Source organism: Manis javanica, chromosome 2, assembly GCF_040802235.1.
Source record: "Manis javanica isolate MJ-LG chromosome 2, MJ_LKY, whole genome shotgun sequence".
In the NCBI taxonomy this organism is placed as follows: domain Eukaryota; kingdom Metazoa; phylum Chordata; class Mammalia; order Pholidota; family Manidae; genus Manis; species Manis javanica.
Genome location: NC_133157.1, coordinates 105306697 through 105329047, shown reverse-complemented (window position 1 = coordinate 105329047; position 22351 = coordinate 105306697). Strand labels below are relative to the sequence as shown.

General features: G+C 34.0%; 2 protein-coding genes across 19 annotated transcripts in view; one reads left to right on the top strand and one right to left on the bottom strand.

Annotated features, from left to right (window-relative positions):
- The window catches only part of ABI1 (abl interactor 1), a 146812-nt gene extending 126141 nt beyond the window's left edge, over positions 1 to 20671 (top strand). For 4 of the 13 annotated variants that reach the window (XM_073229050.1, XM_037004492.2, XM_037004494.2 and 1 more), the window contains 4 exons: positions 9429 to 9605; positions 12588 to 12674; positions 16237 to 16422; positions 19037 to 20671. In XM_073229050.1, coding sequence (XP_073085151.1) covers positions 9429 to 9605; positions 12588 to 12674; positions 16237 to 16422; positions 19037 to 19212 — 626 coding nt within the window. In that variant the 3' untranslated portion in view covers positions 19213 to 20671. The remainder of the gene's footprint in view (positions 1 to 9428; positions 9606 to 12587; positions 12675 to 16236; positions 16423 to 19036) is intronic. The other 9 variants (XM_073229052.1, XM_037004496.2, XM_037004498.2 and 6 more) reach the window with 4 other exon arrangements.
- A 295-nt stretch (positions 20672 to 20966) lies between these two features.
- The window catches only part of PDSS1 (decaprenyl diphosphate synthase subunit 1), a 49856-nt gene continuing 48471 nt past the window's right edge, over positions 20967 to 22351 (bottom strand). For 5 of the 6 annotated variants that reach the window (XM_073229053.1, XM_073229054.1, XM_037004509.2 and 2 more), the window contains one exon: positions 20967 to 21392. In XM_073229053.1, coding sequence (XP_073085154.1) covers positions 21252 to 21392 — 141 coding nt within the window. In that variant the 3' untranslated portion in view covers positions 20967 to 21251. The remainder of the gene's footprint in view (positions 21393 to 22351) is intronic. The other variant, XR_012127945.1, reaches the window with a different exon arrangement.

Here is a 22351-nt window from a genome sequence, read left to right as displayed (position 1 = left end):
ATTTTGACAATATTAATTCTTCCTATCCATGAGCATGGGTGTGTTTCCATTTATTGGTGTCTTCTTAATTTCTCGCATGAGTGACTTGTAGTTTTCAGGGTATAGGTCTTTCACCTCCTTGGTTAGGATTATTCCTAGGTATTTTATTATTTTTGATGCAATTGTGAAGGGAATTCTTTGCCTTATTTTCTGCTAGTTCATTGTTAGTGTATAGGAATGCAACAGATTTCTGTGTATTAATTTTGTATCCCGCAACTATGCTGAATTCATATATTAGATCTAGTAGTTTTGAAGTGAATTCTTTAAGGTTTTTTTTATGTACCATATCATGTCATCTGCAAATAGTGACAGTTTGGCTTCTTCTTTACCAATCTGAATGCCTTTTATTTCTGTGTGTTCTCTGATTGCCAAGGCAAGGACCTCCAGAACTATGTTGAATAAATGTGTTCCTGATCTTAGTGGAAAAGATTTCAGCTTCTCGCTGTAAAGTATGATGTTGGCTATGGCTTTGTCATATATGGCCTTTATTATGTTGAGGTACTTGACCTCAGTACCCATTTCATTGAGTTTTATCATGAATGGATGTTGAATTTTGTCAAATGCTTTTTCAGCATCTATGGAGATAATCATGTGGTTTTTGTCCTTCTTTTTGTTGATGTGATGGATGATGATGATGGAGTTTCAAATATTGTACCATCCTTGCATCTGTGGAATAAATACTACTTGGTCATGATAGATGATCTTTTTGATGAATTTTTAAATTTGGTTTGCTAATATTTTGTTGAGAATTTTTACATCTATGTTCATCAGGGATATTGGTGTGTAATTTTTCTTTGTGGTGTCTTTGCCTGGTATTGGTATTGGAGTCATGCTGGCTTCATAGAATGAGTCTCAAAGTATTCCCTCTTCTTCTGTTTTTGGAAAACTTTAAGGAGAGTGCATATTATGTCTTCTGAGTGTCTGATAAAATTAAGTGGTGAAGCCATCTGGTCCAGGGGGGTTTTGTTCTTGGGTAGTTATTGATAACCAATTCAGTTTCGTTGCTGGTAATTGGTTTATTCAGATTTTCTGTTTTTTCCTGGGTCAGTCTTGGAAGGTTGTATTTTTCTAGAAAGTTGTCCATTTCTTCTGGGTTGTCCAGTTTGTTAGCATATAATTTTTCATAGTATTCTCCAATAATTCCTTGTATTTCTGTGGTGTCTGTAGTGATTTTTCCTTTCTCATTTCTCATTCTTGATTCTTTTTAAGTGTGTAGACCCTTTTTTTCTTGATAAATCTTGCTAGGGGTTTATCTTTTTTTGTTTATTTTCTCGAAGAACCAGCTCTTGCTTTCATTGATTCTTTCTATTGTTTTATTCTTCTTGATTTTATTTATTTCTGCTCTAATCTTTATTATGTCCCCCCTTCTACTGACTTTGGGCTTCATTTGCTTTCTTTTTCTAGTTTCATTACTTCTGTGCTAAGACTGTTCATATGAAATTGTTCTTCTTTCCTGAGGTAGGCCTGTATTGAAATATACCTCCTTCTTAGCACAGCGTTCACTGCATCCCACAGATTTTGAGGCGTTGAGTTATTGTTGTCATTTGTCTCTATATATTGCTTGATCTCTGTTTTTATTTGGTCATTGATCCATTGGTTATTTAGGAGCATGTTGTTAAGCCTTCATCTGTTTGTGGGCTTTTTTGTTTTAGTTGTGTAATTTTTTCTACTTTCATAGCTTTGTAGTCTAAGAAGCTGGTTGGTAGAATTTCAGTCTTTTTGTATTTACTTAGGCTCTTTTTGTGGCCTGGTATATATATGATCTATTCTTGAAAATGTTCCATGTGCACTTGAGAAGAATGTGTATCATGTTGCTTTTTGAGTGGAGTGTTTTGTATATGTCTGTTAGGTCCATCTGTTCTGATGTGTTGTTGTTCAGTGCCTCTGTCTCCTTACTTATTTTCTGTCTAGTTGATCTGTCCTTTGGAGTGAGTGTTGAAGTCTCCTAAAATGAATGCATTGCATTCTGTATCCCCCTTCAATTCTGTTAGTATTTGTTTCACATATGTAGGTGCCTCTCTGTTCGGTGCATATTTATAATGGTTATATCCTCTTGTTGGAGTGACCCCTTTATCATTGTGTAATGTCCTTCTTTGTCTCTTATGACTTTCTCTGTTTTGAAGTCTATGTTATCTGATAACAAGTACTGCTTTTCTCTCCCTATTAGTTGCATGAAATATCTTTTTCTGTCCCTTCACTTTTAGTCTGTGTATGTGTTTGGGTTTGAAGTGAGTCTCTTGTAGGCAGCATATAGACATGTCTTGTTTTTTTATTCATTCAGTGACTCCATGTTTTTTGATTGGGGGCATTCAGACCATTTACATTTAGGGTGATTATTGATAGGTGTGTAGTTATTGCCATTGCAGGCTTCAGATTCATGGTTACCAAAGTTTCAAGGGTAGCTTCCTTACTATCTATCAGTCTAACTTAACTCACTTAGTATGCTATTAGAAACACAGTCTAAAGGTTCTTTTTTCTTCCCTTCCTTTTTCTTTATCCCGCATTCTTTTTATATTAGTATCATATTCTGTATTCTTTGTCTATCCCTTGACTGACTTCGGGGGTAGTTGATTTCATTTTGCATCTGCTTATTAATTGTTTTGCTTTCTTTACTGTGTGTTTGTTTCCTCTGGTGACAGCTCGTAGGCCTTGGAACAATTCCCTCTATAGCAGTTTCTCTAAAATACACTGTAGAGATGATTTGTGGGAGGTAAATCCTCTCAGCCTTTGCTTATCTGGAAATTGTTTAATCCTTCCTTCAAATTTAAATGATAATCTTGCTGGGTAGCATATTCTTGATTTGAGGCCCTTCTGCTTCATTGTATTAAATGTCATGCTACTCCCTTCTGGCCTGTAAGGTTTCTGTTGAGAAGTCTGTTGATAGACTAATGGATTTTTCTTTGAATGTGATCTTTGTTCTCTGTCTGGAGTCTTTTATTAGTCTGTCCTTATCCTTGATCTTTGCCATTTTAATTACTATATGTCTTGGTGTTGTCTTCCTTGGGTTCCTTGTGTTGGGAGATCTGTGCACCTCCATGGCCTGGTAGACTATCTCCTTCCCCAGATAGGGGAGTTTTCAGCAATTACCTCCTCAAAGACACTTTCTATCCCTTTTTCTCTCTCTTCTTCTGGTACCCTTATAATGCAAATATTTTTCCATTTGGATTGGTCGCATGGTTCTTTTGATATTCTTTCCTTCTTAGAGATCATTTTTTCTCTCTGTGCCTCAGCTTCTTTGTATTCCTCTTCTGTAATTTGTATTCCTTTTACTGTCTCCTCTACTCTGTCTAATCTGCTTTTAAGTCCATCCATGGTATGTTTCATTTCTGATAGTATATTCTGTAAAGATTGGATCTCTGTCCAGAATTCTTCCCTGAGTTCTTGAATATTTTTCTGTATTTCCCCAAGCATGTTTATGATTTTTATTTTTAAATCTCTTTCAGGAAGAATGATGAGTTCAGTTTCACTTTACCCTTTTCCTGGTATTTGTGGGATTGTGGTTTGAACCAGGTTCCTTTGATGTTTCATATTTTTATGTGGTGCCCTGTAGCGCCCAGAAGCTTTACTCTCTCGAGCAGCTCAGCCCTTGGAGTGATGTTGGGGGTCTTGGGAGAGCGTTGCTGGTGCCTGGGTGGTGGAAAGAGCTGTTTACTGCTTCCTGGCTGGTATGCCTGTCTCCACTGCCAGAACCAGTGGGCCTAGCACAGAAGTATATGCCTCTATGCTTTGGGTTTTTGGCTGCTGTAGGTGGGGCTTCCCTCTGACTGGCATGATGCCAGCGCAGGGGCTGCCTGTTAGCGAGCTGGTGCAGGCTGGTCGGGATGAAGGTGCATCAAGCTGCGTATCATGGTGTGGGGCATTGGAGCTGTGTATCCAGCCTGGTGGATGGAGCACCTGAAGCTTCTGAAAGTTCCCAACCTGCTGTGCAAAGTGTGCCCAGAGAATTTTGTCCACTTCTCCTTTCTCTTGAGCAGTACGCTCTGTGCAGTCCTTGCCCTTTTAGCAGCCGTCTCACTGTTAGAAAGTCTCTCACGCTTCCTGCTTTCTTTTGTCCCAGAGCAGCCGGATGTGGATCCCTGTGTTCCACAAGCAGCTGGAATCTCAGTCTCTCCAGGTATTCTGCGTGTCTTAGTGTTCCAACACCCCTAATCTCCAGAGAACCATGCAATGTAGGTTCGTACTCCCAAAGCAGGTCTCCGGGGTTGGGTGTTCAGCAGTCCTAGGCCTCCGCTCCCTTCCTGCCCTGTTTCTCTACCTCCCACCACTGAGCTGGGGTTGGGGAAATGCTTGGGTCCCACTGAATGATGGCTTTGGTACATTACCCTGTTCCATGAGGTCTGTTCTCTTCTCCAGGTTTATATGGTCTGGCACAGCTTTCTTTCCTGTTGCTCTTTCAGGATTAGTTGTATTAATTATATTTTCATATTATATATTATATATGGGGAGGAGGCCTCTTTCTCACCTCTCATACTGCCATCTTTAATCTCTTCCCCTGGTTACCTTCTTATCTCTAGATTGCTAGTTTTTATACTTATTAGTTTGTAGGTGGTAATACAAAGGTTAAAATATTTAATCTAATCTATACCAATTTCTTCTGGAGAATGGCCTCTGAAGTTAAACAGAAAACAAATACAAAATAACTTTTTCGGAAATGTGAAATGTTTGTACGTTTATTTATAACCAATTAATTGTAGTTTGTGTTTGCTTAGATTTTTCTTGGAAAATTATATCAATGATTACTGAAAACTTTTTCTATTAGTAATGTCTTTTTTTTTTTAAGTGAAACTTTATTTGGAACTCCCTAGTATATACAACAGTGAAAGTATTGGGATGGAGGTGGGGGACAGGAGAAAGAAAAATGGAAAGAAAAAAAATGTGTGGTGTGGAGTGTTCTGAGGCTTTCCTCTAGATCACAGTTTGAAAAACTCTGATGTAGCCCAGAATGTAGGGCATCTGCCCTGAAACATTTTTTTTCAGTAAAATATATTTAGATTTTTTCCAAGTTGGGGGTGAGTAGATTGAGTATATAAGGAATTCCAAATATAACTCAGGATAAAACCATTCAGCCTAGGAATATACAATAATATTGATCTAGATGGAAATAGATAATGAGATGTTTCAAATAATGGGAGCCAAGTTTCAGTTTAGGTGAAATGAAGCCATATCAGGCATGTTTTTAAAACATTAGCACTGTACACAAGGAAAAGGGAAGCAAAAAGGAAATAACTTTTAAATTAAAAGACCATAATAATAGAAATTTTTGGCAGAAAATCCATGTAAAAAAAATGCCCTCTACGTAATTAATATGTTAGGAAGAGGAAAATTAAAATGCAGTGAGATACTATTTTATATACACCAGGTAGGTAAAAATGTAGAAATCCACTAGTAGCAAACATTGGTGAGGATGTGCAGCAATAAGAAAATACTTTGCTGGTTGGAGTTTATTAGTCGATACACTCATTTTGGAAAGTAATTTGTTATCTTGTCAACTTTAACAGGTTTCTACTTCAGATTTATCACTCTCATTTCTAGATATTTACCCTGAGTACTGGGGTTTTCCAAATATGATTACAGGATACCCAGGGGTTGTTGAAATTTTTCTGTGGAGTTTTTCAGTCCGAACTACATATGTATCATATAGTTCTGGTGCAACTGTACAAGTCACACAAGTTTATAGTGTAATTTTCCACTGTATGATAAAATCATTGCTGATAACTGATGCAGCATGTATTTGAAAAGATATATCAGTTTTAGTTTCTATTATCGTAATTACCTATAGCTATAATCTACCTCAACAAAAGCTTTTTGAGGTTCTCTAATTTTAAAGAGCTGAAACCACTGCCTTAGACCACTGACTTTCATTCATAGTGTAATCCCCAGACCAACAGCATTATCATCATGGGGGAACTAGTTAGAAATGTAAATTATCAGGTCCCATTTCAAACTTACTCAAACAGGAACTGTGAGGACTGGGGCCCACCAATTATAGCAAGCCCTCCTGGTGAAATTCTCATCAGCAGTGAGAACCACTCTTCTAGGGAAACTCAGGAACCATATTTAGGAATGTTAGTGTTAATAGTAGTAGTAGTAGTAGTAGTAGTAGTAGTAGTAGTAGTAGTAGTAATAGTAATATCAAAAATGTGGATGCAACTCTAATGTCCAATAACAGGAGAATGGATAATAAATTGTGGCATGCTTACATGAAAGTAAAGCAAAAATAAGTGATATGTTGTTACACTTACCAACATAAATGATCCTTAAAAAATACCAAAGGAAAAGAGTAAGCCAACAGAATACATAATCATTCCATTATAAAAGTTGGTGAATTTGCAAAATCTCTGTGTGTACTGTTTAAGGTTATATATGTTTTTAATTTAAAAACAAGAATAAAGAAAGAATATTTAACAAATAACCTTTTGGAGTTTGAGATCTAAAAAGATAAGCAGAAAGCCTGTGATACTGGTAATATTCAGTTTCTTGGAGCTGGGTCTTTATCCTGTTTTTATTATATATAAAAAATATTTTTCTGTACAAATAAATTACAGTTTGCCCTTGATCAACATCCATTTGAACTGCACAGGTTTCCTTATAGGCAGATGTTTTTTTCAATAAATTTATTGGCAATTTTTTCTTTGAGGTTTGCAACAATTCGAGAAAGCATTTTCTTTAGCATACTTTATTGTATGAATATAGTATATAATATATGTAACATTCAAAACATGGTAATTGACTGTGTTTCCAATAAGGTTATCAACATCAGGCTATTTATTAGTAAAGTTTTTGGGGAATCAGAAGTTATATGCTGATTTTTGACTGCATGTGGCGGGGGTGGGGGTTCATGCCCCTAACTCCTGAGTTGTTCATGAGTTGGTTTTTCTTTTGTGTGTGTGTGTGTGTGTGTGTGTGCCATTTCATACAATTATGTATCAGTGTATATGTAACATGTATATATGTTTGTTTATATATAACATGTAATTATATATGTTAATCATATACCCATTGGCATTTTTTATTTCTTATATTTTTTATTATATTTTATTTTTTTAATTATATTTTATATTTTTATAAAATATATTTTATTAATTTTATTTATATTATATATTTTTATATTATTATTATTATAAAATACTAAAATATAATCATAGTTGGAAGTGCTAAATAGTTGGTGTTCAGTTTTAGATTGCCAAGAATAATAACTCAGATATCATATACCTTTTATACAAATCAGTGAAATATACAAATCTTTTTTTTATTTTAGAGATTTCCATTAAAAATGGTTAAAGGGTTATTTCTAAACCTGTGGAAAGTCTAGTTGCCCAAAATTACTTATTTATAAAGTATCTTGAATAGAGTACTATTTTTTAAATGTGTGTCTATTTAGAAAATGAGCATGTAGATGACTGAAATTATTAGTGATTACCTATGGCTTGGGAGCTCCAAAATGTTAAATATTAGCATTTATTTTAATGAGCAACCTCTGCTGTATAGGTATGTCTACTGACTTGTATGACCTCTAGGAGAGGTTAGACACCTGAATGAAAATAATCTAGAATGCTGTCTTTTTACTTAGTCATGGTTAGATGTTTGGGTGGGCAAAGAAGGTAATATTAATCCTGAAGTTACCTTTGGAAAGTATATGTAACTTTAGAGACTTTGAACTTTATTAACCTTTTAAATATTAAACTTCTGAAATGTTTATAAAGATGACATTAAATAAAATTTTAAGTATTATTAATACTTTAGTCAGTTTAGATAAGCATAGTTTAAAAAAAAGTTGCTTTGGGTGTAGTATGGAGAAAAACCCTCCAAGTATAGAGAAATATAATGAATTTTCTACACAAAGTTGCCTTAAAATGTTCATAACTCTACATTCTAAAATTTTTCGTCAGTTATAAAATTTTAAATGATAAGGAAAGATATTCTTTTTTTTTTTTGAGAGGGCATCTCTCATATTTATTGATCAAATGGTTGTTAACAACAATAAAATTCTGTATAAGTTAGTCAGTGCTCAATGCACAATCATTAATCCACCCCCAGCCTAATTCTCGTCAGTCTCCAATCTTCTGAAGCATAACGAACAAGTTCTCACATGGTGAACAAATTCTTACATAGTGAATAAGTTCTTACATGGTGAACAGTACAAGGGCAGTCATCACAGAAACTTTCGGTTTTGATCACGCATTATGAACTATAAACAATCAGGTCAAATATGAAGTCGTTTGATTTTTATACTTGATTTATATGTGGATCCCACATTTCTCCCTTTATTATTATTATTATTTATTTATTTATTTTAAATAAAATGCTGAGGTGGTAGGTAGATGCAAGATAGATAAAGGTAGAAAACATAGCTTAGTGTTGTAAGAGAGCAAATGTAGATGATCAGGTGTGTGCCTGTAGACGATGTGTTAATCCAAGCTAGACAAGGGCAATAAAACATGGATGCAGAAGATTTCTCTCAAAACAGGGGGGGTGAGGTTCTAAGCCTCACCTCTGTTGATCCCCAATTTCTCAACTGATAGCCCCACTGCGACTGTGCCTGTCTTAGGTTGTTCCTCCCTTGAGGAATCTTACCCGTCTCTGGCTAACCAGTCATCTTCCAGGGCCATACAGGGAAATGTAAAGTTGGTAACTGAGAGGGAGGCCAACTTTGAAAAGGTTAGCTTTTTACTTCTTTGCAGATTTATGCCCTGTGGCTTCTATGCCCAGCATTTGTCTTGAGGTAGGAAAGATGATATTCTTAAAATTTTGGAGATACACAAATCTGACATAACATGTAAGTACTTTGAAACTAGAAATATTGTGTCTCAGAACAATAATTCTACTATAATATGCATTGGTAATAACTAATAAAACATTCAAAGAAATGTCGTAGTATATGTAGAAATATGTGTAACTGTTTAAATTTTATAATTTAACTTGGATTTGGTTGGATAGATTCTTATACTGTCCTTCTGAAGATTTGGCAACAGAAAGGAAGAAGTTTTAAACCAGATACTAATATATTCACATCTAAAAACTGATGCTTTCCACCTCAGATCTTTGGGAACTCATTTTGTTGGAGAGACACAGTTTACATATAAAAGCTATGCATTGTAAAATGATATAGAAAAAAATTATACTAGCAAAATACCATTTGGGATTATGATAAATTAGGTTTCAGAATGGTACTTAATTACTTCAGCATTCCACACAGTTTTCCTTATGTTTTGTGACTTCAGAGATAGAGCTATTTGTATTTTATCTTTACTTTTCTCTTTATTTTGTTCTTTGGGCTTTGAAAAGTAATAAATATTTCTTACAGAGTACCCCCATTTTTGTTCTGCCATTGGAAGTGACATAAAAATGCTCAAGTTCTTTTTTTGGTTGCCTTTAACTAATTCTTTTAGCAGCCCCGGGCTCAGCTCCTGGTTCCCAGTATGGCACAATGACCAGGCAGATTTCTCGACACAACTCTACCACTTCCTCGACATCTTCTGGTGGATACAGACGAACTCCCTCTGTGACTGCTCAATTTTCTGCTCAGCCTCATGTTAATGGAGGCCCACTTTATTCTCAGAATTCAAGTAAGCTGTGCTTTGCAGGCATACAGCAGCAGTGGAGCTCCTTTTGAAGGAAATTATTTGAAACCATTACTCTTGCCAGTGATAGACAACAATTGAAAACGTCCTGTTTCATGTTCATTTTTGCTTTAGGAAGTTAGTCCTTGAATCATACCATTTTAAAAATAGTACTTTCCCTCAAAATTGCAGACTTGCAAAGTCTATTTACATATTAAAATTTAACTGATAATTTAGTAATATTTTTGTTACCGTAAGTAGAACTGGAGAAAAAAAACATAATTTAATATGGATGAATTTGTTTATTGGTATGTTTGAGAAAGTTCAATAATGGTAAAATTAAAACAGTTGTGAAAATTTTTCCTATACAAAATTGCTGGCTATCACTTTTAATTTAAGCTTGTTAACCTGTACAGAAATGAGTTCAAAATCATTAAAAAACACTTGTGAGCCTGCTTATTCTGTCTCTAATAATTGTAACATGGGGAGGATTTTCTTTTGATTTCATTCTGTTCACCTCAAATTGCACATCTCAACACTAACTGCAATCAATGTTTAAAGGCTGAGAAGATTAGAAAGAAGTTTTGGCATTAAAAAAAATGTCAGGAAGTTTGAATTGCTTAGGGTGGTCATTAATTCACTTTATATATTAAGATGCTTAATTCAAAAAGGAAAAAAAGATAAATCTGAAAATGACCCTATTGTCCTGTATTATTGACACAGTGATCACTGGGCAGACTGAAATACTGTCCCATGTGGCTTTTGTAGCAACTTTCTAAAGATACATGTTATAGTTGCTTACCTAAAAACACTGAATACTCCATGTTTACAAAGGAGGCTGGGTTTAATTTTAAGTTATTTATAATGCATGTTCTGAACATGTATTTTAAAGCAGAGCTAAGGAGAACGTTCTCTTTTTTGTTTAAATTTTAGAGTTAGAGATTATTTGTGGTTTTAGCAAAAATAACTCTTAAGAATTGAGAAATATTTCAGCAGAAATGAATGTCAGAATTGACAGATAATCCGCAAATTTATACAGCCCTTTTCCACAGTAAAATTTTATCCAAGCTACTAAGAAACGTTGCCAGTTAGAACTTCACCTCACATTTCCCCTGGTCTCCTTTTGGTTTTGAAGGATAGTGAGCATCTAAATATTCCACAGATTATCTGGTTATTAACCTTGCTAGTTTCGTGAACTTTTAATTTTTTTTCATATTCTGCGTTTTTAGATCCCATCTTTACGTTCTTTTTCTTTCCCTAGGACATTTAGTTTACTCTGCATACAGGATTTTTGGTGATTCTTCACCTAATACATGTTTGTGTAGTTTTATTTAAACAGTACTTGGATGGGTAGCATATTCTCAAGACGTTTTCATTACTGAATGTCAATATATTTAGGCTGTTGTAAAGTAAATTTGGCCTCAGATTTTAAATATGTTATTATGTGTTGTCAAATTAATTATCCTTCAATCTGAGTTACTGTTGGTGTTGTAGCAGTAGTACTATGTAAATGTTTTTAGTGTTTTGATGTGCTTATTTACCCTTCTGTCTAAATGTGGTGGTAATGATTAGTATTGTCTCAGCATAGCTTTTTTTTTTCTTTATGTACTAACCAGCATGTCTAGTTACTAAGGGTTGTTTCTTAAAAAATTTTTTTAGGTTTGTGAGAGTTTTTTTTTTTTTAATCAAAACCTACAACATTTTATTAAAGAGCCTTCTATATACAGAGTATCAATGAATGAGAACAACTTTCATAGTGAAGTGAGTTATTTTTAGCATTACAATGAGTATTAATGCATATATATTGCTTTAAGTTATTGCTTCTTTAAACAGTGAACCCCTTTCATATTTTTATCTTGGTAATTGTAGATTGTAGATTGGATGAATTGAAACAACCTTTTGGTTAAATGACCCTTTTATTAATAAATTGTTTTCCTTTGTCAACTCAATGTTAATAGAAAACTACCAGTAAACTGAATTTTGTGATCTATTCTTTTTGACTTTTTCTGAGTACTGTTTGGCCATTAAATCTCATTCAAATGAGATAAAGTGGTAAACATATTAGTGTTCACTTCTAGTTTAATAATTGTTAATACATTGTTGCCCACATGAGCATTTGGTATCAATTTCCTATAAATTGTGTCCTTTCCAGAAAGAAGTTGGAGTATGTTTCCAGCTACCCGATGATTTGTTAGGATACTTGATCTAACAATCGGTTAATATATTATGCACTTACTTGCATAGAGTAATTTCTATTTCATAACAGTAATCAAAGAAGGTCACTTTTGAAAAAGCTTATCCCATGAAACTCAGTGCACAATTAACATGGTATGTAGAGCAGTCTTATTCCTTGTAAATTTAGGAGTGATGTTTTTAAAAGTAAAATTGTCAACTTAAAAAAATAATAACCTTGTTTCATAAACAAGGGTTTTCCTGGAGAGCTGTGCAAATTTAGATATATAATAACTTTTTTAAAGGAAACCTGTGAATAATACTTATATGTAGAACACACAGTTATTCCACATTTGTTTTATTTCAGTTCCACTTGACAACATTACCTTAAAGGTAGACATACCATTAAGATAGACAACAGCAAAGATAAAATATCCAGGACCTCCTTGGTATTTCTGTTAATCTACTTTTTAAAAGTCTTTCCTTAGAATTTGAAAATTTCATTGCATGAAAGTGAATGTGATAGTAAATTTAAATCTTCCCCAAGCAATATAACTGCACGATTAAACTAAGTGTACTTGGGTTTTTGTAAATAAAATTAACCAGTTGGCTAAGCACTACTTTGCTTTAGATTTGCTCTTGAGAAATGAACTTAGAGAAGGTTCTGCAGGTTTTTGTTTTGTTTTCATTTGCAAACTGTTCTTTGCATACTTATGTTTGTGGTCCTTGTAACTGACTTCTGCTTTTTGTTTGTTTCCTTTCCTTTCCTTTATCTGTTTTACTTCCCCCATACTGTGTTGTTTCCATTGCTACCAGTTTCCATTGCTCCACCCCCTCCCCCTATGCCTCAGTTGACTCCACAGATACCTCTCACAGGCTTCGTGGCCAGGGTGCAGGAAAACAGTAAGTTTGGAAAAACTGAGCTATCAAAGGGTAGAGGCTGCCTTCTTATAGCATGCATGGCTGATGAGTCATCATTTTCCTTTTATTGAGAAGCTAATCTCATCATGAAAAATAGGTGCAGATATGTTACTGAAACTGAAGAGCACGGTCTTCAGTTTTTTCTCGTATGCATGATTACTGACCCATATAAATTTGAAAACTGCATTTTCTTACATATTTACATGATCTCTAAAACATGAAGTCTGATCTTCATAGATTCTTAAGGAAAGCATAATCAAACACAAAAGTTCAGATGCTGTGTTATTAGAAGAATTAGAAAACATTTTGTTTTCTATTGTCCTCTTATTCAGTTGGGTTTTTTCCCAATCAGTTAGAAAAGAATATTTGGAAAAAGCTCTGTAGCCTCAGATTTTTAAACTTTAGTAATTTTGAACCTCTGTAAAGATTCACTGTTAGGATAAAAATGAATCGGCAAGAAGGAGTAAACTGCATCCATGCCATATGTCCATTTTAAGATGACAATTGACGTAGGGCCCTCTTCATGTTTTGGCTGCATGCGGCCCCCTGAGGATGGTTCTTGAATGTGCCCATCTGTCAGCCTTAGGTCTTCTCTGAAGGAAGGTCAGGCTCAAAGATTTTTGGAAATTCTTTTGAATGTATGGATTTAATTTGGATAGAGTAGTTTATATTACTACCTGATTATTTTGAGGTTCTGGAAAATGTAAAATCCTAACTGCATGATCATAATGAATGTTATTTGGCGAAATGAAAAATACCACTATTACTGAATTATATTATGCCAAAGCAGTTGTTGAGATTAACATGGTAAGTGGTCTAGTAATTTACTTCATTTGGGACCAGCACCATGCAAATAAATCTCAGAATGGCCTGAATAAATTTAACCCTCTTGACTAGCCCATTTTTCAGGAAAATACATTGTGGCAGATTCCATTGTTCAGCTTTTACTGACCCTGTTGTGTTACTCCCCACATTTCCTTGCTTCTTGCAGTCAAATATTTGTTTATTCAGTGTCATGTGCTAGGCTCTGGGAAGAATATAAATAGTCTGATTAAAGTCCCTCTCTTTGAGAAATGTATGATTTCATGGGCTTTTTATAAAACACTGTAGTTTCAGAATGTTGAAGTTTCTGAGTGTAAATTATCCTTTTAACATTTGTTTGAAAACTGTGTTTAAACATATAGAAATAAGAGTCTTAATTTTAAAAATAAGTCAATTTGGGTAAATTGCTGGTCCTTAATGCTGTAAGAACTTAAAAATTAAGCCTGCAAGAGTTTAAAAACTTAGCCAGTTCAACCTTTTGAACTGCCTTAGAGCCAAAAATGTTTAGGAAATATTTTTAGCCACTATAAACATCCATTTAATGGGTCTAAAGCTCATTGACTATTTTGGTAACTTTTAAAACACTCATTATTAATAATGTACATAATTTTAGGCATGCATGGTCTTTGCTAAAGAAGCCCATGGTACATTTTTTAGTTCTTTTCCCCCAAACATATCAACTTGAGTCATTTATTCTCCTTGTGCTGCAGAATGCCCAACTTTATTTGGCATGTTTTCTTTGAAAGCATCTTAGGAAGATTGGTGATAAACTACATACTAATATCTTAAATGTTTAAGTACAAATTTTCTGTGTTCTTTTTTCTCTTAAATACTCAGTTTCTAATGACCCTCAGTTGATGATAATGAATGCATATAGCAGTTAACCTGTTAGTTTTAATGTGTTTCAATTTAAGACATGAGCCTCTTTAAATTTAAAAGTCAGCAGTGTGTTTACATCCGTTTATGATTAACATCAGAAAGCATTTTTTCGACCTACACATGGTGTTAGACAACGTATTATGCACAGAGAATTATATTGACCGGACTGCCGCCCCTGTGTGTATAATTTGAAGATAAGTCAATGTAGATTCACAGACAGCAGTTGGACATAAAAACAATTGAGTGAAAACAATAAGCCAGTAAGTTATATATAAATCAAGTATACATAACTTGATTTAGGATATGAGCTATGTTTCTTAGATGTCAGGATCGATTCATACCCAGTTTATTCTCTCAATAATAAAAGAAAGCTTTATGAGAAGGTATGGGCAAAAATAAAATGGGTTCAGCAATTCAATGGAAAATTAAGTTATAGACCTGTTTGATAGCTATCAAAATGAACATAACCATGCAGGATTTGTTTTCTAATAGTCTTTTTCATCCCCCAACAGGATAAAATAGAAATGACAGAATTGAAGTGGTTATAGAAGTAGGGCTTTTATTTACATATGCTTTAAATCTGGATCCCTTGGTTGTATTCTCAGCACCTTATTCCAAATAGGGTGGAGTAAACTTTAAAACCTGTATTACAAATAGATTATGCCTGCTTTCTTTGATCATATTAAGCAGTCCCAGAAATCATCATTTGAGTTAGATGTTGGTATTAAGAATTTCTCCCCTGAAGATACTATATAATTCCTCTTATCAGTTTGTATCAGAGCATTTTCATGTCTTTAGTTCTTTAAGGAATTTGTGGATCAGAAATTTAATTATTAGTTGTGTTCCAGCCTTGAATTCCTTAATATTTGAAGCATTTGTTATCTAGTTTTATAATAGTTAAGTGAGCACTGATATTTTCTCATTTCACTCTTTATACCTTTACATACATATTAAATTATATAACAGCCATCTAGAATTTGAGATATGAGTCATTTTTACTGTTTTGCATGGTATAAGTTCCTTTTTTAAAAAAAATTTCATCTTCCTGCAATAGTTTATTTTTAAAATGTTTGTTGTGGGTGTATTCTAAGAAAATTGGATCTTTTGGATTAGGTTTTTCCTTATCCCATGCTTATGTTTTATTGTCATTAATGCAAAAATCTTAGCTTGCTTTCTACATTAAAAACATTATGAATGCATACACTTCAAAAAATATTCAGTGAGACTTTCTGCTAGCTTAGAATTATTTATTTTTTATTTTACCTTAAAATTTAAATAGAAAACCTACACATAGGAGCACACCTAATACCACCAACTTTTTTTTCCCAATTAAATAAAAATAAATATATACACACCAGAGACTTGTCTCAGGGGAACTAAAGATAACTAAAACACCATATCACGATGTGAATATGCACTGTGAATGGTTATCAAACCATTAATGTAATTTTATTAATAGCATTGACTGTAGTCCAAAATGACAAATGTGCTAAGGTTTATTTGGGGGGTAGGCTAATTAAAGAGTTGTATTTGTTCTGACCTGCTCCTCAGAATAAGGAAATTTATTTACTCCTATAGTCCTTGCAAAAAGAGACGTTGTCTCCTAACCCCCTGCATTCATTAATTTGTAGTACTTCCTAATACCCTTATTGTGCTTATTTTATTATTACAAAATTATTAAGATTTGTAGAAGCTTTAACACTCAAAGCTTTTATTTCTAATCATTGCATGTTTTACTATAGTGCATGCTATATATGACTTAGAGCTTTCTTGAATTCTGTTAACTCAGGAATTTTCATTTAGTTTAATTTCTGATTCAAATTAAATATCTGAATTTCTTTAGTTGCTGACAGTCCAACTCCACCACCCCCACCTCCACCAGATGACATTCCCATGTTTGATGACTCTCCACCTCCACCTCCACCACCTCCAGTGGATTATGAAGATGAGGAGGCTGCAGTAGTTCAGTATAATGATCCATATGCAGATGGGGATCCTGCTTGGGCCCCCAAGAATTACATTGAGAAAGGTAAGATACACTCATTGAATTGGTGTAAGTCGGATAACCTAATTATAGAATTTTAGAGCAATAAAAAAATCTAGTCCCGTTCTGAACCTTTTGAATAGCTTTACCAGCTAAGATGATTTAGTTAAGCCTTAATCCTTATATGTTGCCAATATAAAGAGAGGATTCTTTATTTTTTTAATTAAAAGTATATTATAATGTTAGATGAGCTGTTTTCAAATGATATACTTCCTGCAGGAGATTAACTTGTCTGTCTGCATTTTGTAGATGAAACAACTAAGGCACAGAAAAGAAGTCAGATGACTTACTAATGTCACATAATTAGTAAAGATTTAAAACAAAATTTCTAAGCTCTTACAATAAAATTAGAAACTTTTCATATTTAAATGTTTAAAAATGTATTGGGGTGGGGAGGGAGGGAGAAGGGGATTGAGGGGTATTATGTTTAGTACACATGGTGTAGGGGATCACACGGAGAACAGTGTAGCACAGAGAAGGCACATAGTGAATCTGTGGCATCTTACTACACTGATGGACAGTGACTGCATTGGGGTATGGGGGGACTTGATAATATGGGTAAATGTAGTAATCACATTGTTTTTCATGGAAACCTTCATAAGAGTGTATATCAATAATACCTTAATAAAAATAAGTAAAAAAAATATTGGGACATCATGAGAAAAAGCTTGATTAAGGTTTTTGATTTATATGATCTTGTAAAAGATAATCACATGATTTTATTTCATAAAATTATGTATAACTCCAATGTCCAAATTTACCTAAATTGCCTGACATTTACTATAATTATCTATTAAGAAATGGTGGGAAAGAAACAAATCCTGTTTTTAGAGTTAATTTGCTTTTTCCCCTCCAATTCTGTGCTATTTTAAAATCTGTATTTGTATGGCATTCTGAAAAATGCTTGTAATCTGGTTGGTCACATTTGATTGCCTTTGAAATGTACTCCCTTCCATTGGCTTTACTGGATTAATGGATTTTAAGCAAGTAGCTATAGCTCTTGAGATGTGTGGCATATTCTCCTGCCTTTGTGTTGAATACATGGCTACAAGTAAATTGACTACTTTCCTTTTTTATGTTTTAAGCAGTAAATATTAGACATATTGTTCAGAAAGTCTTGAATATTTTACATTTATATTCTCATGTACCTTCAGATAGAGGTATGTTGTAATTATTATAAGTGTGATAAACTTGAGACTTCTTGAATTGCTTTTCCCTGTATTTTCTGGCTTAAAAAAGCAAATTTAAGTAACTAGTGAAGTGGGACTATTTATATATAAGTTGACAAATTTGGGAAGGATACAGTGAGACTTTCTACTAGCTTTATATACACGTGGCAACAGGCCAGGATTAAGAAATTTATCTTCACAAGTTGAAATAATGAGTCTTAAACCTGGGGTCATCACATATTTTTTTGTGAAAGACCAGCTTAAGTTTTTTTTTTTTAATTAAGGCACCATTGATACACAATCTTATGAAGGTTTCACATGAGCAACATTGTGGTTTCAACATTCACCATATTATCAAGCTCCCCCCACACCATATCGCAATCACTGTCCATCAGTATAGTAATATGCTAGAGTCACTACTTGTCTTCTCTGTGCTATACTGCCTTCCCTGTGATCCCCCTACATTATGTGTGCTAATTATAATGCTTCTTAATCCCCTTCTCCCTCCCTCCCCACCCACCATCCACACCCCCTTCCCTTTGGTAACTGCTAGTCCTTTCTTGGAGTCTGTGAGTCTATTGCTGTTTTGTTCCTTCAGTTTTGCTTTGTTGTTATACTCCACAAATGAGTGAAATCATTTGGTATTTGTCTTTGCCTGGCCAGATTAAGTATTTTTTACCTTTATGAAATTGAGGTATAATTGACCTAACATTAGTTTCAGGTGTACACTGTTAACTTTGCTGGCCATACAGTCTCTTGTCACAACTATTGTAGTTGAAAAGCAGCCATAGGCAATACACAAGTGAGTGGATGTGACCAGGTTCCAATAAAACTTTATTTACAAAACAGGCAGTGTTTTAGATTTGGCCATGGGCCATTGTTTGCTGACCACTTAGTCTAAATCAGTGAGTTGAGATTTAGTAGGATTATGTTAAAAGCCTTTAATAATCTTCTTTATGAATCACATGATGAATAAAACCTGGCTTAATAGGATTTCAGTTGTTGACCAGCAGTATTAAGTGTATTTTCATATTAGATATCTTGTGTTGTTCTTTGGTTTACTGACTGCTTGTGTCGCTTAGCCCAATAGTCATTTTCAAAAATGTTTTTCATATGGTCACTACTTAGTTGATATTTGAACAAATGAAACATCTAGTAAATCCTAAAATTCAGAGATCCTTCTTAAATAGATTGGTAGACTCTACTGACTTATCTGGTCTAATCAGATTGTCAAGTTAGCCCTAAGACCTAGCAGTGATTTAGGCACACGGTTGGCCACTGCCCTATGTATGTTTATCAATGTAAGGATTTAAAACATTCATAGAAATAGTTGGTTTGTTATACTATAGATTTTAATTGACATTACATTTAAAAACTTTAAATATTGGATATAGTGCACTCACGTGATACTTCAACTCTTTTCTCCATAGTTGTGGCAATATATGATTATACAAAAGACAAGGATGATGAGCTATCGTTTATGGAGGGTGCAATCATTTATGTAATAAAGAAGAATGATGATGGCTGGTATGAAGGAGTCTGCAATCGAGTGACTGGTCTGTTCCCTGGGAACTATGTTGAATCAATCATGCACTATGCTGATTAATTTTTTTTTTTTTTTTGCTTTTAAAGTAGGTTATTATTACTCAGTCATACTGTGGGACTATTACGGTTAACAGAATTGTCTTCAAATGTTCCCATATTTTTAGGACATGCTCTTTTATTAGTATAATTGAATGTCTACCTATAAGCATACATCTTTGAGGCAGATTGTGTATTGCTAAACAGCAATTTATACAAGAGGCTGTCCACAACTGATTATGCTTTATATAATTACTTACATTGTTAACTTTATGACCAGCCTAAATATTGTGGGGGTGTAGGGTATAATATTTAACAAATGATTCCAATTGTGCCATTACATGTTTCAGTGCAGCATGGTTACTAATGCTATGTCAGACTAATATTAAAATCAGAAAACTTAAATGCTGGTGCTGGTCATGCTTTTTAGACTCTCATTCTTGAAATATACTATTTGTTTAAAGCATGCATACAAATTTATGTATTGAAATATACTTTAAAAATCCAAGGCGCTTCCAGTTTGTGTAATATTTACTTGGAGTACTCATACTTAAAATCTGTTGAAATGAATTGAGTCTCTGAGGGTCTCCTTGTGAAACAAAACTAACAAAAAAGGGGTTATCTGTAATGTGGGTAATTTGTACCTAGGTTTTTTAATGAGTGAATTTGCATTATAAAGTTTTTCCATTCATAAATAAGTGAACAAAAGGTTTTTGTCCTTTCCTTCACTTGTTTGCTTTAAAAAATAAATAAAAGATACTGATTTATTGCAAATTTGGTTCTGTTTTCTCAATATTATCCTAGAAAAAATATTTTAGCCTTATCTCAACCTGTCCCAACAGCAATGGCTGATTTTTGCAGATTTAAGACCTGAGATGGTCATTTACAAGTCAGTAGGACTAAATCCTTTTCTAAAGTAACTTTTCAATGCTGAGAAAATGTGTCCAAAGTGTGCACATTCTGTAAATAAAATTCCCACGGATTGCTGAGTCTTTCTGTTTTCCAGTGGACTGTTGTATACTGGTTCAATGAAAGGAAATTATCTTTTACATATTTTTTTTGTAGAAGTGGGTGCAGCTGATTTTTGAATAGGCACTATTTAACCCATTACCTGGCACTAGCAACATAAAAGGATTTTAAAAATTACAAAATTGGGAAAAAAGATGGGTCATATATTAATTGGTGAGCAGGGATATATCTGACAATAGATTTGTATTATCTTTTGACATAATTGAAATGCAATACATGCACTTTGTCTCCTTTTAATTTGAGGGTTCGAGGGATATTGTTCTCTTATCTTGTGTATAGTTCTATATTGCCTAGGATATTATAGAGCACTCGAATGTGGGTTTTTGTGTATTGAAGATTTGTTTGGATTTCACATCAGTTATGTATTGGCCGTTAGACTTTAAACAGCATAGTAAATGGTAAGACTAGTGCAAAACATTTCTGAAAATTAAAGACCATTATTGCTACCAACTCAATATGACTGTTGCATATGCATTCTCCCTGTTAATTTTAAACATGATTTCAGTACCACTAGTGACCAGCTAGCAACTTTCATTTTTCCAAGTGGAATGTTCTCTTAGTTTTGTGTATATAACCTGTTGTCTAAATTTTATGTACAGTCTTTTATAATAAACCATTCTCCTATATGAAATTTTGGATACTGTTAAAACCTAATGTGGACTGAAATGTAGACTTCATGGTTTTGTGACCTTTACTCCTATGGTGAAACAAGATAAACCATTTGAATTTTAACATTATTTATTTCTGTAATGGCTTTACATGTGGATATTAACAGTGTAAACAATACCACATAAAACCATCAAGATACCTCAACTAGAATTTACAGAACTAGAATGACAGATACAGATGCTTTAATTACATTAAAAAAGTTTTCTGAAAGACTTTGACAATAAAAAAAAAATTTTGCCCACCAGTAAGGTTGAAATGATTTTTTAAAATGATTTTTGGTTATCTGCACATGAAGCATAGTATATTCCACAAAATACTTTAGGCACAGTCTGGTAAAATAGCTGCCAGAAACAAGAGAAAGAATTGTCATTTATCTCTTGTGAGCACAATTTCTGAAAGTTGAATGAGGGCATCTCTTTCTGGGGATGGTCGAAGCTTGCTGATCTCTCTCACTGCTTCATGGCAGTGCCGCTGGGCGAGGTAGGCTGTTTGCTGCACACCATCACTCTGTGGGAACAGAACGGATGCACATCACCTGCTGGATCAGCTCTGAAATTCCTACTGTGATGAATTAGAACATACTTCTAGATCAGGTTAGTAAATGGCCAAACTGTGTTTCTGATGTTCTCGCTCCAACTCATAGTTCTGGCTTCTGTGGCCCACTTCTTTTGAGGTCCTTTTCTCAGACGGAAGCAAATTTTTATTCTGTTAGCATACAAAGCACCTAACTCAGTATCAAGTGCTAATTTCCCTTTTAGTTTTTTTTTTTAAGTTTTTATATATAAAAATTCATAAGTGAAAAATCTGAAGTGAAAGCTTAAAAAATACAACATATACATAATAAAGGTACAGACGAGGTTATGATGTTTCCTTCCTCCAAAGGCACCAGCTGTTTTTGTTGGTTTTACTGTATCGATTTTAGTTACTATCTATTGCTTTTTTGCTAAGAAAGATGAGGATTTGGTACACTTAATGCTTCCTGATTTGATTATCATATTCCTGTCTTTTGTTCTTCTGTTGATGACCTTTGTCATGATGTAGAACCAACTTCTGAGTTTATCTGGTATATGTAAGATGAGGATAACAGTGCTTCTGTTCTTCCCTCTCACTCTACCTTTGCACTGTAGAGATTTGCATCCTATTCTGTACCCATGTTTTTATGTTGGTTCTTTCTAAAAGCTGAACGCTAATACTATTACCATGACGTAAAAATATTTATAGCAGAATCAAGTCATATAGTGTAATTTGATAGCCTTCTCCATGGTTCAAGTTAATGATCCCTTTGTCTCAATATTCCTAATAGGTTGAAAGGCTCTGACTTTCTATACTTTATCAATTGACACAAAATATGACACACTTTTGTTTGTTATGCCTTATTGTATAGGAGCTCTCTTCTGAATGTAACTGCTTCTCCTCTTTGGGAAAGGAGCTTCTATTTCCTGACACTCCAGTGCCATAATTGTTAT